Genomic DNA, 14778 nt, shown 5'->3' with positions numbered 1-14778 from the left:
CTGTGGGGTACTCAAGATCTATTCATTTCATTTAGGGACTGGCTTTTTTTTTTACATCATTCATTCATTCATTCATTTAAGTATCTACAATGAGTAAATCTCAAGATAAAGAGTTTATCTCTGGGTTTCCAGAGACTGAGCAAAATATCGAAGCTGAAGATACCAAAAGCACTCTTTCTTTCAAAGATGGGTTGTCCGTACCCAAGGGTGAGATGAAGAGAAACTTTTCCAATCTAAGTCTTGCTATGATTGGATTTTCTTTAACCAACAGTTGGTTGGGTATTTCATCAAGTTTGGTCACTGGTATTCAATCAGGTGGTCCAATTTTGATTGTTTATGGTATTCTCATTGTTGCTTCCGTATCAGTATGTATTGCTGTAACATTGGGTGAAATGGCAAGTGCCATGCCTTCCGCAGGTGGTCAATATGTTTGGGCAAGAGTTTTAGCGCCAAAGAGATATGCTAGTTTTTGGGCTTATATCACTGGTAGTATATCATGGGGTGGTTCAGTCTTCACTACGGCATCAATGAATTTGGCATTGGCTTTGGAATTGTTGGGTTTTTGGAATTTAAACCATCCTAACCATGTCACTAAGAAATGGGAGATTTTCATCATCTACAACATTGTCAATTGGTTTTTGTTTTTGTTTAATGTTTGGCACAGATTTTTGCCATTTATTGGAAATAGTATCTTTACGATTAGTTTGACATCATACACAATTATCTTGATTACTGTGTTGGTTTGCTCAAGAGGTCACTACAACTCACCTCATTTTGTTTTTGTTGAGTTTACCAATGGTACAGGTTGGCCATCAAAAGGTATTGCATTTATTGTTGGATTAATTAACCCAGCATGGTCATTTGCTTGTCTTGATAGTGTTACCCATTTGAGTGAAGAGACTTCCCAACCGGAAAGAGATATTCCTAAAGCGGTTTTATCTACAGTGGCCATCGGATTCGGCACTGCATTCACCTATTCCATTGCCATGTTTTTCTGTATTCGTAATCTTGATGCAATCTTCAATTCCACTACTGGTATGCCAATTCTTGATATCTACTACCAAGCATTGAACAACAAGGTTGGAGCTACTTGCTTGGGGGCTTTGGTGTTTTTAACTGCTTCTGGATGCACCATTGCTTGTCAAACTTGGCAAGCTAGATTGTGCTGGAGTTTTGCTAGAGACAATGGTATGCCAGGTTCCAAGTATTTGTCCATTATCGATCCAAAGACTGGTGGTCCATTATATGCCCATTTATTCTCAACCGTGATTGTCAGTATAGTCTCAGTGTTGGTTTTTTCCGATGCCGCATTGCAAGCCACTGCATTGGCATGCGTTTCATTCTTGGTCATTGCTTATGCAATTCCAACAATTTGTTTATTGATAAGAAGACGTCAAATCCGCCATGGACCATTCTGGTTGGGTAAAATTGGAGCATTTTGCAATTGGGTTCTTTTAGCATGGATGGTTTTCGTCTTGGTGTTTTTCTCATTCCCAGCTAACTACCCGGTTACCGCAGAAGGCATGAACTATTTCTGTGTGGTTTTGGTGGTTTACGTTGCATGTATGCTTATTTATTGGTGGTTCCCTATGAAGCAATACGCTTGTAAGAATAACTTTAGAGGTGGTCAACACAACAAAGAAGAAGTGGAATTCCCACATGTTTGTTTGACTGAATGGTAGACTTATATATATATATATGCATTTTCTATTTATTTTTAATTAAAGTGACTCTAAGAATTTTGTATGCCCATCCCAAACGCTCTCGGTGATTGACCAAGTAACCATGTCTTTTAAATTATCAGGCATCTCAGTAGTAAATGTGGTAATCAAGAAACCCATGTTGAAGATTGCATTTGAATACAAAACGCCTGATATTAGCGGGATTTCAAGTATTGCAATGTAGTAGCATAATCCGATGCCGAAAACTACTCCTATTCTGGTGTTGAGCCATTGTTTTCGTTCCAAAAGGGCAAACTGAACTCGATCAAAATATGGAATGAGAAGATCTTCTGCCAAGTTCCAAGCTCCGTAGAAGGTAGTTAAAACACGAATTGTGTAGTGAACATCCAACATTTGCAAGATCCCCACAAGCAAAGCAGAAAAAACTGTTCCCAACTTGTCAAGGAAAGTTTGAAAGGCAATAAATCCCAAGATTGCTGAGGATGCCTTTGCTGGGAGAAAATGTATGGATAAGAACATGGTAATGTTTAGCAAGTATACATTGGTGTATCTCTTGATAAATAGCCGGAATTCACGAGAAAAATTGTAAAGGTTCTTGTAAGTGGAAACCCAATCTTGTTCATGTTCAACTCTATGCAGCGGTAATTTGGAATAGTTTTCGCTATAACAAGTGCTATTGATTTCATCTTGATGACGAAGTTGACAAATAAATAATTGCTCTCCATCTTTATCAAAAAATGAATAAAATGAAAGAATAAAGAAACTGAGGTTGAAATAGTACTTGAAAAAGTATTCAAACAGATCCATAACCTCACTTGCATTCAAACGGATAAGTCCGATATAGTTGACTACCCCAATAACCACCTTGGTAAAAAATATAGGCCCATGTAAAAGGGTAAATAGTAGAACGGAAATCTTCAAATACTTTACAAACAAGTAAACGTTGTTATAAGTGTAAAACTCCCTGTTGAATAGTGACCAGTATGCAGTTGCAAGTGTGAGTTGAATGCTATGTAGCACGATCCATATTGAGAAATGCTCGGATCGGTTGGAAAATATAATAGGCGATGCCATCAGAAAATCTGGGGTTTAATGCAGGTGTAAAGTGGAAGTGTAATCTATCTAGCGAGAGCCTCGGTGATACCCGTGTGAGATCTAGTAACGTTTGATTATGGAAAGGTGTACTGATTCTAGCAAATCATAGCCAAGATTTTTCAAATCCATCTTATGACAGCAATAATAAAAATCACTCACTCACTCCAACTTTAATTTTTTTTTTTTCTGTTCGTTCCTGTGGCCAGTGTGCATATGCTGCATATGATTGTTGCAAAATGAATGATATATGTTAGACGGAGCCTGGGGACTTAATCATTAAAATGGGTGTAGAATACAATCGCTTAGTCATTCCACTACAAAGGGTTGACTCTTATTTCACAGATGTGTTAGATCTCTTTGTTTAGCTTTGTGGTTGTTCTCTCATCGATCGGACCAGGTATCTTTTTTTAGAAACAAACGCCTTGCACTTAACCAGAACTGTCCTACGACTCAACGGACACTTAGAGAAGGGTGTACCGTAAGATAGAGCTCCTTGTCTCCTCCACACCCTTGGTATATTATTACCGGCTGCAAATTACTCGTTGGAACCGCTTTTTGCATTACTTAGGCAACGTGAGGCATTTCTAGAGAGAATTTCGGTTATATGTGTGGTTCGCGATTGCCGTTTGGTGTCAAAAGAGTCACCGAGTCAAAAATAAAGAAGCGGAGTTTTTTTTTTGCTTCTGTCTCACACCGAGTCACAAAACGTGTCTTTTTTTGACACGCATTTTGCTTGACTCCGATAACAAAAGCAGCAAGTGCCGTACGTAAGGAGAAAGGAAGAGATGCCTTTGTCTCCACTTTGCCAGGGTTATAAATCCCAAACGGCACCAATAAATATAAACTGAATCCCCCCAGGTTATATTTTACAGAAGTGTTCACCAACTCCTCTCTTTAAAAGCCAAAAGACTTCAACATGTCTACAGATTTGCAACCAAACACCCAATTCATAAGCAAAGTTCCCTACGTCAAAACAAGCTTGATTGAGGTAACTAATCGCTTACCAAGTAAGCCTCCTTGTCGGGTATTCTTTAAAAACGAAAGCGAACAACCTTCGGGTAGTTTCAAATTGAGAGGTATTGGGTACTTGGTCAAACAATCAATCGATAAAGCAAGAGCTGATGGTGTGTCGGTGAATGATATTCATGTTTTTGCTTCGAGTGGAGGAAATGCAGGCTTAGCTGCTGCTTATCTGGCCCATTTCTTCAATGTCAAATGTACTGTGGTTATCCCCACCATTGCAAAGCCTGTCATACAACAAAAGTTGAAGGACTATGGAGCCAAAGTCATTTTGTTTGGCAATTCAATTTACGAGGCTGACAACTACTTGAAGACATTGATTGAGTCAGCTCCTGATGGCATACACCCTATTTATTGTCACCCATTTAACAACCCAGATATTTGGGTTGGTCACTCGTCCTTAGTGGATGAAGTAAATCAACAACTTGGTTCAAATAGGAGCCACCTTAAAAGTATGGTTTGCTCGTTTGGTGGAGGTGGATTATACAACGGTATCTACCAGGGCATGGTCAACAACAATATTCAAGGTGATATTTTGTTGATTGAGACAGCACAGGCACCAACGTTTAGTGAATCACTCAAAGCCAATGATATCATTACGTTGAAAAACGTCAACTCGTTAGCCACCTCACTTGCTTGTTCATACACCACTCAGCAATCATTAGACTACTTCCATGACAAGCACTCGGGAATAGACACATACTTGGACGTGATTGATGATCTCGATGCTCTTAGAGCATGTGTGGCTTATAAAAAAAGCTGTGGCAAAACAGTTGAGCCGGCATGCGGAGCTGCTTTATCTGTTTGCTACAACAGATTAGATTTATTATACAAAAGCCTCTCGCACCTCCAACAGGATGATATTTTGGTGATTGTCGTTTGTGGGGGTTCATGTACTACAGATTCCGATTTGAAACTGTACGAAATGGCAATCAAGAAAGCAGAGACAAGACTTTAGAGAGCTTGTACCTCCTCTTCTATATATTTTAATGATAATGCGTTTAATTGTTTTACTGGATATCTGTAGAGTCCGAATATCGACCGAAATTTAGGTCGAGACCGACTTATTATAGGGCGAAAACTCTCGCGCAGAAAAAAAATAGTTTTGGGTCCATTTGGACCTAGATTTGGGTCGTAAAGAGCACCCATAAGTAGACCCAAAATATTTTGAATGTGTGAAATATGGAGAGTTGACCGAGTTGGTTAAGGTGACAGACTTAAGCTTGAGGATTAATTTTCTCTTAAAAGAGTAATCTGTTGGTATGTTTACCGCGCGAGTTCGAATCTCGTACTCTTCATTATTTTTTGTTGTTTTTTTTGCATCCACTCAACTGAACCAACGCGGTTACGATACTTCTGGATAATTTGCAGCACCATCAATACCTCTTTGATAACACATTTATTGCTTAGCGACTCACCGAAACGCATTTAAATGATCTTTATTAGAACTGGACTGATAGCAGTTGTCTCATTCACTGCCTCCGCTCAAGAAGAGATAAAATTTAAGTACATCAACCATTGAGTAACCTGAATTCTTCTCATTTTCCTATGCGGGCCCCTCCCTCTAAAGTAAAACTCTCAACTCCCCAACATGAATCCTTCTTCGCGCAAATAAACTTTTGTTGCGAAATGAGTCGAGAGAGAAAAAAAAAAATACCATATCGTAGAGAATCGGTTGCAAAATTGGGCTTCAGTGAAGATTCTCACTTTTAAAAATTGCGTGTCGTTTCTTTTCCCCGTTAAACAAAGTTCATTGTTTGCCCACTTTATATCAGTCTTAACGTACTTTTTGTTTTGATTTGTCCAAAACACACACGTGACTTCGTGATTTTGTATCGAAAAATAAAAAAAAAAAAAATGGCAAAAAAAAAAATTCGACGAAAAGGTAGTTCTGTTAGTTCATCTTCATTGCTGAAAGCTAGGATAGACAAACATTTACCTATCAAGATTTTAGTTGTTATTGACAGGTATAATCAACTGATACCAACTTTTTTTTAATCATATCATATCATCAAGCAAGCGGTGAAAAGATCGAGATTCACTTCTGTTCGCAGTGAGAAAAAAAAAAAAAAAGAAGCAGGTCTCTCTCATCGACGCAGTATTCGTTAACTGAATTTTAAATTATAAGCCATTGAACATTTCAAAAATTAAAAGATGATGAAGAGTGATATTCGCAGGTGCCGTCGGTGCAAGAGAAAGAGATTGGACGATGAGCCCATGGAGGTGAGGCAATACAAAACATGTGCCAAATGTAGGATCATAGAGAGGAACAAGAAGAATCTGCGAAAACCACTAGCCAAAGAGACCATGCTTTATGGTTTGAAACAGTTTAGGGAGCAACAATCGACAGAGAATTACATTGAAGAGGAAGGTTTATTGAAGGATGAGTTTTTCAAACGATATCATAATAAACCATTCAATTACGATGCCGAGATTGCCAAAGTAATGAGTGATCCCAATTACGAACCTCCAGTAATTACGAACCCCACAGATGAAATAATAGAATCATCAGATGTTACGTCGCCAAATGGAACGAGATACCAAGTGACTATTCGACGTGATGATATGGGATCACCTACCAGAACAAGATTGCCTCGTGCAGAAAAGATTCGAAAGCCAAGGCAAGCTTACAAAAAAGGTATTTCGAACTACAACCAGCTACCACCCCCACTATTATTCCAGGAAGCACAACGCCCTGTCGTCAATGAAATACCCATTGTGGACAAGGTTGATGAAAAGGCGGAGCTAATTGGCGAATTATTGGCATTGGGCAATGGGTTTAATACAGAGAATGGGCAAGCCAACCCATATCGATTTGCTAACGTGTATTCCAACTTTGAACAATATTTACAACAGATTCTTTATTTAAAATCATTAAAGAAGAACATAACCAACTTGGTGTTGCTTAAGGAGTTTACAGCTAGTTTTCCTCAAGAGATGTCAAAGTATCATGCCGATGCGTCAGTTGGTGATCGGAACTCTGAGGATCTCGCGCTAAATGAGAGGCAATCGCGAATGAATTTATTGAGTAATTTAAAAGCTTTATATGTTGATCCAATCATAGCCTCAACTTCATTACCATTTGAACAAAAGTCCAATAACCTACACGATTTCAAATATCCAAGTGAATTGAGGTGTTATTATCAGTACAGAGACGTTGCTGAAGCAAATCTTGACAAGAAGGAGCTTGTGAACTCTTCGATTAGCCTTGCTTACAATAAAAGCTACAATATATTAACAATAAAATTCAATTTGGCAATTACTGACAAGACCATTCAGTATCCTGATGCAGTAAAGGATGCAGTGGTGAATTCCTTGCAAAGGGTCAACCCAAAGGCTAGTGTCGATGGTGTGGATACACCACAGTTGGTATTCAAAGAATTGAAGGCTAGTCTTGACTCATTCAACGATGAAGTCAAGTCGTATATGAAGGATTTAACTTTAGAGAAATTCAGTGAAGTCTTTGCAGCAATTAATGGAGACCTCGATACTGAGAATGGCGAAAAGATGGATGTTGATGAATTGGAGGATGAATTTGGTGTAAGTGATGAAGAGGCTGAAGATATTGCCGAAGACGACGACGATGATGATGATGATGAGGCAGAAGAGGAAGAGGATATCGATGGCGATGATGATAATGCAACCCATGAGCAAAGTGATTTAGAAGCATTACCTGAAGACGAGGCTGTGGCAAATGAGAGTGAGGTTTTCAAAAAGTCAGGTTCAGAGGCTGCTACTGAAACTTTGGATCCAATTTTGAAACTGTAAAGTGTGTAGGTTTACGCTTTGTATGAATCTGACTTAATATAGATTGTTCTGTAAAATTGACGCCAGAAAAAGGAAGAAGCAGCATATAAAAAAAAAAAATAAAAAATAAAAAATAAAAAAATAAAATAAAAATAAAAAATTCCATTCACACATTACACATACGTGAGAGATATTCCCCTTTCGTTAAAAAAAAAATAAAATTTATTTGACTGAAGTCCCTTTTTTTTTTTATTATCTTCATCAAGGGACTTTTATCTTTAAAGCTATTCTCATTTGATTTTTTTTATACAGGGTTGATTATTACAGGCTCCCTCAAACAATGAAGCTTTGTTTATCACTCGCTATACTATTGACACATTTAGTCACTTTTTCCCACGGAATATCTCTTGATACAAATAATGTCACCTCGATACGAGAGGATTGTAATTTGATTGCACAAGGTTTACTTGATTACTATGATGGAACCAAGTATGGAGGAACAATTGGTATGTTTTCTTCGCCTTATTACTGGTGGGAAGCCGGTGGTGCATGGGGTGGTTTGATTGATTACACTTTTTACTTTAATAATGATACTTTGGTACCCTTGATTAAACTGGCATTGGAGTACCAGGTTGGTGATGATAACAACTACATTCCATTAAATCAAAGTACTACTGAAGGTAATGATGATCAAGGATTTTGGGGAATTGCAGTGATGGAAGCTGCTGAGAGAAATTTTAGCAATCCAGACAACAAAGACTTGAGTTGGTTGGGATTAGCACAAGCTGTGTTCAACACCATGACTGCAAGATGGGATACTGCTGAATGTGATGGTGGTTTGAGATGGCAAATTTTCCAATGGAACTCGGGCTATGATTACAAAAATGCAGTCTCAAATGGTTGTTTATTCCATTTGGCAGCAAGATTGGCCAGGTATACACAAAATGATTCTTATGTCGAGTGGGCGCAAAAGGTTTGGGACTGGATGTATGGTGCTGGATTTTTGACTGAAGGTGATCTGTGGTATGTGTATGATGGTGCCCAGACTGAAAATAATTGTTCAAACGTTGTCAAATATCAGTGGACTTATAACCAAGGTCTTATGTTGGCTGGTTGTGCATACCTTTACAACTATACCGAAGACGAAAAATGGCACAACTATACCAAGGGATTGTTGAAGAGTGCACAAGTGTTTTTCATGAACATAAGTGGAAGTAGTGTCATGTACGAGGCTGCTTGTCAACCGTCAAACACATGTAACAATGACCAAAGATCGTTCAAGGCATACTTTTCCAGATTCTTGGCCCAAACCGCACAATTGGTACCAGAAACAAAGGGTACCATATATAAATTGTTGGTTGATTCTGCTAATGCTGCTGCTGGATCTTGTTCCGGAGGTTATGATGGACATACTTGTGGTCTCGCATGGACAAATTGGACTATTGGATATGATGGTAATTATGGATTAGGAGAACAAATGTCAGCATTGGAGGTGATACAGAGTGTAATGATTTACCATGGTGCCCCTGCTCCTTATACTGCCGATGATGGTGGCTCATCCAAGTCGCAACCTGCCAGTGGATATGGAACAACTGCTGTTGATGCCAAACCATTGAAGATTGATTCTGGTGATAAAGCCGGTGCGGGAATAATTACAGCCGTGATTGGAGTCTCCTTGATTGGAAGTTGTGTGTGGTTGGTATTGTAGATTAGACAATTTGAAAGAAGAAAAAAAAAAAAGGTAAAGAGAAATAGAGATAAGGTTAGGTTTATTGAGCTTTCCGTGTGAATTGTAGAGACTCTGGCAGTAAAAGTGTATCTGAATGAGTGATTAAGGTTTCTATTACTCTTGTCGTGTAGATCCCCCCGCCACCACCACAATACAAAAACTAAACAAAAAAAAAAAATAAATAGACATTGCTGTAAGGGGAGAGAGCTTTAGATAACAGTCATACACACCACACAAGAGAATTCAAAATGAGTTCTGAAGACCAATTTACTTCGATTCAGTGGGATAGAGAAGAGTTGGGAAAAGACCGGACTCAGACTACATCAAAGGTAGACTCAATAGCCGAGGATTCGAGTTCCAAGGACAACTCTGAGGGCAAGGAGAGTGACGTACCTGAAGCGGGGAAGAAAGACGATAGTGCAAGTGAGAATCAAGTTGCAACGTCTCTAGCTAAGGATGAGGATTCTCATGAGCTGAATGGTGATGATCCGAGTGCATCGTTACTTATTTCCGGGGAGGGTGACGTAAATCAAAACAAAACCGACGATAAAGAGTCAGGTGGTAAGGAGCCTACAAGTGAAGTTGTAGCTGGTTCGCAAATTGAGGAATCTGTAGGTGGAGCTCCAGTTGATACAACCTTATTTGACAAGTACAAGATTGAAGTGTCTGCTACTCATCCTAGTAGGGACCTAGATGCATCGTCAAAACCATACATTTCATATTTAGTCACGACTACCACCGATAACCCCAACATACTCAAACTTGTCAAAGAAAAGAAACTGGACGATGATGAGCAGTATCGAACTTTTAGTGTTCGTCGAAGGTATGGCGATTTCCGCTACTTGTATGAAAGTTTGATGAATGATTTTCCTATGGTTATGATCCCTCCTTTACCTTCAAAGCTGAACATAAAGTACTTGACGGGGGACACTTTTAGTCATGAGTTTGTACACAAGAGGTTGCATTCATTGGATAGATTTTTGAGATTTGTTGTCCAACACCGTGTATTGTCTCAACTGTCCATTTTCCATTTATTTATCAGCGATTCCAGTGATTGGAACACATTTACAACGTCTTTGAAACTTAAGGAGTTGAATACTAATGGTGAACAAGGTGGCTTGGTGAATAAAGTTGTCAATGAAGAATTGATTACTGAGAAGTTGATGAATTTTCTTACATCTTCCAAGCACAAGAAGGAGACCAATCGGGATATTTTGGAAATTAATGACAAATTGAAGAAATTGTATGAAAATTTACTTAAATTGGATCGTATTTTCACCAAATTGAATAAAAAGAATCGTGATTTGAAAAGTGATTATGAACAACTCCTGAAACAAATTTTGAAAATTTCAACTTTACAAAATGATCAGAGAGAAGATTCGGCAATATCGTCAAATTTCAAGATATTTGCCGAGGCACTTGATTATTTTCTGGATTCTTGGGGACTGTTGTATACATATATGGATGAATCGTTCCTTGTTCTGTTGAAGGATTGTTCAAGGTATATTATTGGGCTTACGAATTTGATTGAGTTGCTACATAACAAAAAGATTGATTTGCAAGTGTTGCAAGATTACTTGAACAAGAGTAGACATGAATTAGGCAGTGCAACGGGTCAACCTAGTCATCAAACAAATCACCAAACGAGTGGCAACAATGGCATAGTGAGTAGTACTACTCAGTTGATTAAAGATACAATATCCACTTCAGCCACGTCCAATATAGGATCTAGTGCAACAGACTCCAAAATCCATAAGTTACAAGTGAAGGTACAAGAATTGGAAAATGAGATTGAATTACAAGCTAAATTAATTAATGATTTTACTGATCGCATCATTAATGAAGAGTATCCGAATTGGGAAAGATTTAACAAGTTTGAATTGAAGAATTCGATGCTTGGGTTATGTGACAAACAAATTGATTTTTATAAAGGTTTGGTTGATAATTGGAGTGATGTTGAAATGAAACTTTCGAAACGGTTAGAAGAATTGGGTTGAGGGAGAGTTGAGATGAGGAGGAGTTTATAGTTTTAATTTAGGGCGTTTTTTATGTAATCTTTAGTAAAGATTGTAGTTACTCTGTATTCCCTTTCTATACTAATCTTTCTTCTTTAATCGGTCGTCTTGTCCGGCATGTTCATCATCATCATCGTCATCATCATCCTCTTCACCCAAATCGAATAATGTTGCCCCATCATCATGGCTACTTCTATGATTAGCTTCTTCGTATGCCGGTGGTGGTGGTGCTGCTGCTGCTGATGAACTAGACAATGTTGATTGATCAGTAGATTTGTTCTTTGGCAGCAGCTGGTTACCATCATCAATCTCAAAACTATCTCTATCAACATTTCTTCTCGACCTATCGTTATTCAAGTTTCCATCATCGTCATCTTCATCATCATCATCATCATGACTCATCAATGATAAATCATCCAATTCAAACTCCGTTCCACCAGGACCTTGATAATTGGGGTTTTCCGGGTCGAAATTTGGATCATCTTCATCGCCATCGCCACCAGTTGACAACTGTTGCGATACTGCCAACATATAACTAGTTTCCGTGGGGCGCCATAACCAAGCGATAATCATAAACACAACGAAAAACACAACACTGGGCCAGAAATCAAAAATGAAAAATGCACTCTTCCAATGTTGTTCAAACATTTGTGTCGTTGACATTGATAAATAGATGAATGAACTCAATGTAAGACCAAGGAAGGTTAATATAATTGCTGAAAACATGATCTTGAACAAGTTTTGATACAATTGAAGTTTAATAATTTGACGTTGTTGATGTAAGGATTGGGTCGTTTTACGAAGCGATGTCAAGATGGCCACATAGTATATTGACAAGACGATGGAAATGGGGATCAATGGTAACAATCCCAATAAATCACCAGCATCTCCATCATCAATACTATCGCTATTAACCAACGCCGTACTGTTGCCACTAACATAATTGAAAATCAAATAAGTCAATGACGAAGCGAAATTGAACCCCGCGAGAATTTTACAATAAAGCATAGTTCTCTTGTTCAATTTCAACTTGACTACCCCATACCCTAATGCAATACAAAGCAAAAGGAAGAATGAAAATGTAATCTTGACTGAATTTAAAACGGCCATGAAAATCATATAAAATATACCAAATCCATTTGCTGGGTTTGAAACACGATTTACGTAATCGTAATATGACCAAATAACCAATGTATCAAATGCCAAAAAGCCCAACATTGCCAAAAGGTATCTCTGCAAGGGCAAGATTTGATTTTCTTTTCTCTTTTTGAAAAATTGGAAACCAAATAATGCCAATGCTATGGCGTAACATATAGTTAGGATCCCATACGCGGGTAATTTCGGTATTTCACTGGCGTTCAATTGTCCAAATGCATTTTGGAAATTGATGGTTCCTTTATACTTGACTTTATCATCGACTGGAGAAAATGTCGAAATGCAATAGTAACCAGTTTGATTAATTGGATAATTGATATTGGCATTGCCCAAATGGACCAATTGTGAAGCCAAGATGGTTGAATTGGTACTGTTTGAATTGACAATAAATTGCCCAAGTTGATCTTGAGTACAAACTTTTAAATCATTAACGGCATAATCATCACAGATAAATTTATATCGTCCTTCACCGAGATTAACTCCAATGTTGACTAGATCCTTATACTCGAAAATAATGTAGCTTACTTTGATATCATCATACTTGGCATCTTTATGCTTGGAATCGTATTTGTGGTCCTGGTATTGAGATAAAGATAATCCAATGTGTGGTTTAATCGATCCACCCCAATCCTTTTTAGAATAGACTCCAGCACATACTTGTGAGTGGCGGTTGTTGTCGAACTTGGCAAGGTTGGCTAGTGCTAGGGTACAGTATAGAAGTAGTGATAATAATATCATTTTGGGAACAGATTACCGGGGGAATTGTGATTTGGAGTTGTATCGGTTAAAGTGGGAGGAAAAAGAATTTTTTTTTGCAAAGGCCTTTAAACGCCGAGAATTTATAAAGCAATATGGTAGCGTTTGGTTGGAGGAGGAGGAGGAGTGGAGAGACAGAGAGGGAAAGAGGTGTCCAAGAGGTTACAGTTGTCTGTAAAGTATGTAGTTTTGTATTCACAGTGTGTGTCTATATACCAGCCCAGACGGTTCCTCCACTTTGATGCACAAGATTACCCAATTGCTCAACCTTATGATCCCAATCAACCAAATGAGTATACAAGTTATGCACCTGTTTCAAATTCAATATTCTTGGTTGTAACCAGGTAATTACCAAAATCTCATCAATTTGATTAATGTATCCTTGAATCAACTTTAATGAAAAACACTTAATAATCAAATGTTCAACATCATTCAATGGTGTGCCAGTAAACTCACTAATTTCTTTAAAACTAATACGCTTGTTGGTGGTTGACTTTGTCGAAATTAACTCTAGTAATGCCATTATTATAATCTTTTGTTTAATAAACACTTGATGCAGTTGTAATTGGGGAGATTTTTTAAAGGCTACTGATAACCACTGATTGAAACTGGACAAATCACCCGCATTCAACGCATGGATCAAATTGTATAACCAATTATATGGAGATTCGTCACTGGCGATTTCTTGCAAGATATCATGCAAGATTAACTCACCAAAGTTGTAAACTTTATCCCCCAATAATGCAGCAATGCATAAATCATAGCATAATTTCACCTTATCTTCAGTAGTCAATGAAGGTACTGAAGAAAGAAACAATAATCCATTGGTATAATAAGCATTATAATTTTCATGCAACTTATACTCCAAGCATTTGGTTTGATAATACGCAGCATTTACTTTAGCACTCAAGTCATTATTAGTCAAATCTTCAAACTTCAGTTCAATTTTACTCATGATTGAATCACATTTCTCAAATTGGTTCAAAAACAAGTAATAGCGACAAATTTGCAAATCGATATAAATTAACGATTCATCATTAGATAAAAGCTCAACAAATTCGGGATCTTGACTTCCATCTTCATTATCTTTGAAATTGTGTTCACGTTTAAGGTAAGCAATATACTCCGTTTTCAAATCAATCAATTTATCCAAACTCGTTTCATTATTGAATTTCGACAAGATTAAAAAATCAACAACTTTAATCAAATTCAACTTCATGGCAAATTGTTGAATAAACTGTGTATAAATCTTGTGTTTCAACTCCAAGGGGATTTGATCTTGATCGTATTGAGTGTAGAATTCATCCAATTGTTGAGTTAATTGATGCCATAATTTACGTTCATAGTAGTCTTCCAATTGGTAGAATAATGACACTAGTTCGTCGGAGTTGTTGGTGGAATCTAGTTCCAGTCTGATTGTGGCTAAGACGGTGGAAATGTCGGTTGAGTCTATATCCATTGCTGACATTGTGGGAAAACTGTGTGTATTGAGTGTGTAGGTTGTAAGAAGTTTTCAGTTTTTTTTTTAGTTTGATTGAATTGACAGTGGCAAAACCCACAACCAGAGAATATTTTTGGT

At 37.8% G+C, this 14778-nt stretch overlaps 8 protein-coding genes across 8 annotated transcripts; 5 read left to right on the top strand and 3 right to left on the bottom strand. All coding sequences in view use genetic code 12, as the record gives it.

Moving 5' to 3' along the window:
* Nucleotides 1–89: 89 nt before the first annotated feature.
* HNM1 (Hnm1p) lies at nucleotides 90–1682 on the top strand (the record flags this gene model as incomplete). The annotated part of the gene is made up of 1 exon (XM_067693660.1): nucleotides 90–1682. One exon carries the CDS (start codon nucleotides 90–92, stop codon nucleotides 1680–1682), a length of 1593 nt encoding a protein of 530 aa, XP_067546059.1.
* Nucleotides 1683–1721: 39 nt separating this feature from the next.
* Nucleotides 1722–2489, bottom strand: I9W82_004573 (uncharacterized protein; the record flags this gene model as incomplete). Its single annotated transcript, XM_067693659.1, has 1 exon — nucleotides 1722–2489. The coding sequence occupies one exon, from the start codon at nucleotides 2487–2489 to the stop codon at nucleotides 1722–1724; it is 768 nt and encodes a 255-aa protein (XP_067546058.1).
* A 1204-nt stretch (nucleotides 2490–3693) lies between these two features.
* On the top strand, nucleotides 3694–4755 carry CHA1 (Cha1p; the record flags this gene model as incomplete). The annotated part of the gene is made up of 1 exon (XM_067693658.1): nucleotides 3694–4755. One exon carries the CDS (start codon nucleotides 3694–3696, stop codon nucleotides 4753–4755), a length of 1062 nt encoding a protein of 353 aa, XP_067546057.1.
* A 1196-nt stretch (nucleotides 4756–5951) lies between these two features.
* I9W82_004571 (uncharacterized protein) lies at nucleotides 5952–7565 on the top strand (the record flags this gene model as incomplete). Its single annotated transcript, XM_067693657.1, has 1 exon — nucleotides 5952–7565. One exon carries the CDS (start codon nucleotides 5952–5954, stop codon nucleotides 7563–7565), a length of 1614 nt encoding a protein of 537 aa, XP_067546056.1.
* A 319-nt stretch (nucleotides 7566–7884) lies between these two features.
* Nucleotides 7885–9252, top strand: DCW1 (putative mannan endo-1,6-alpha-mannosidase; the record flags this gene model as incomplete). The annotated part of the gene is made up of 1 exon (XM_067693656.1): nucleotides 7885–9252. One exon carries the CDS (start codon nucleotides 7885–7887, stop codon nucleotides 9250–9252), a length of 1368 nt encoding a protein of 455 aa, XP_067546055.1.
* A 269-nt stretch (nucleotides 9253–9521) lies between these two features.
* On the top strand, nucleotides 9522–11270 carry SNX4 (Snx4p; the record flags this gene model as incomplete). The annotated part of the gene is made up of 1 exon (XM_067693654.1): nucleotides 9522–11270. One exon carries the CDS (start codon nucleotides 9522–9524, stop codon nucleotides 11268–11270), a length of 1749 nt encoding a protein of 582 aa, XP_067546054.1.
* Nucleotides 11271–11369: 99 nt separating this feature from the next.
* I9W82_004568 (uncharacterized protein) lies at nucleotides 11370–13181 on the bottom strand (the record flags this gene model as incomplete). Its single annotated transcript, XM_067693653.1, has 1 exon — nucleotides 11370–13181. One exon carries the CDS (start codon nucleotides 13179–13181, stop codon nucleotides 11370–11372), a length of 1812 nt encoding a protein of 603 aa, XP_067546053.1.
* Nucleotides 13182–13407: 226 nt separating this feature from the next.
* I9W82_004567 (proteasome regulatory particle lid subunit) lies at nucleotides 13408–14667 on the bottom strand (the record flags this gene model as incomplete). The annotated part of the gene is made up of 1 exon (XM_067693652.1): nucleotides 13408–14667. The coding sequence occupies one exon, from the start codon at nucleotides 14665–14667 to the stop codon at nucleotides 13408–13410; it is 1260 nt and encodes a 419-aa protein (XP_067546052.1).
* Between the last annotated feature and the right edge of the window lie 111 nt (nucleotides 14668–14778).

This window comes from Candida metapsilosis, assembly GCF_017655625.1.
Source record: "Candida metapsilosis strain BP57 chromosome Unknown scaffold7, whole genome shotgun sequence".
Taxonomy (NCBI): domain Eukaryota; kingdom Fungi; phylum Ascomycota; class Pichiomycetes; order Serinales; family Debaryomycetaceae; genus Lodderomyces; species Lodderomyces metapsilosis.
The sequence above is the reverse complement of the archived record's forward strand: the minus strand, read 5'-3'. Positions and strand labels throughout refer to the sequence as shown.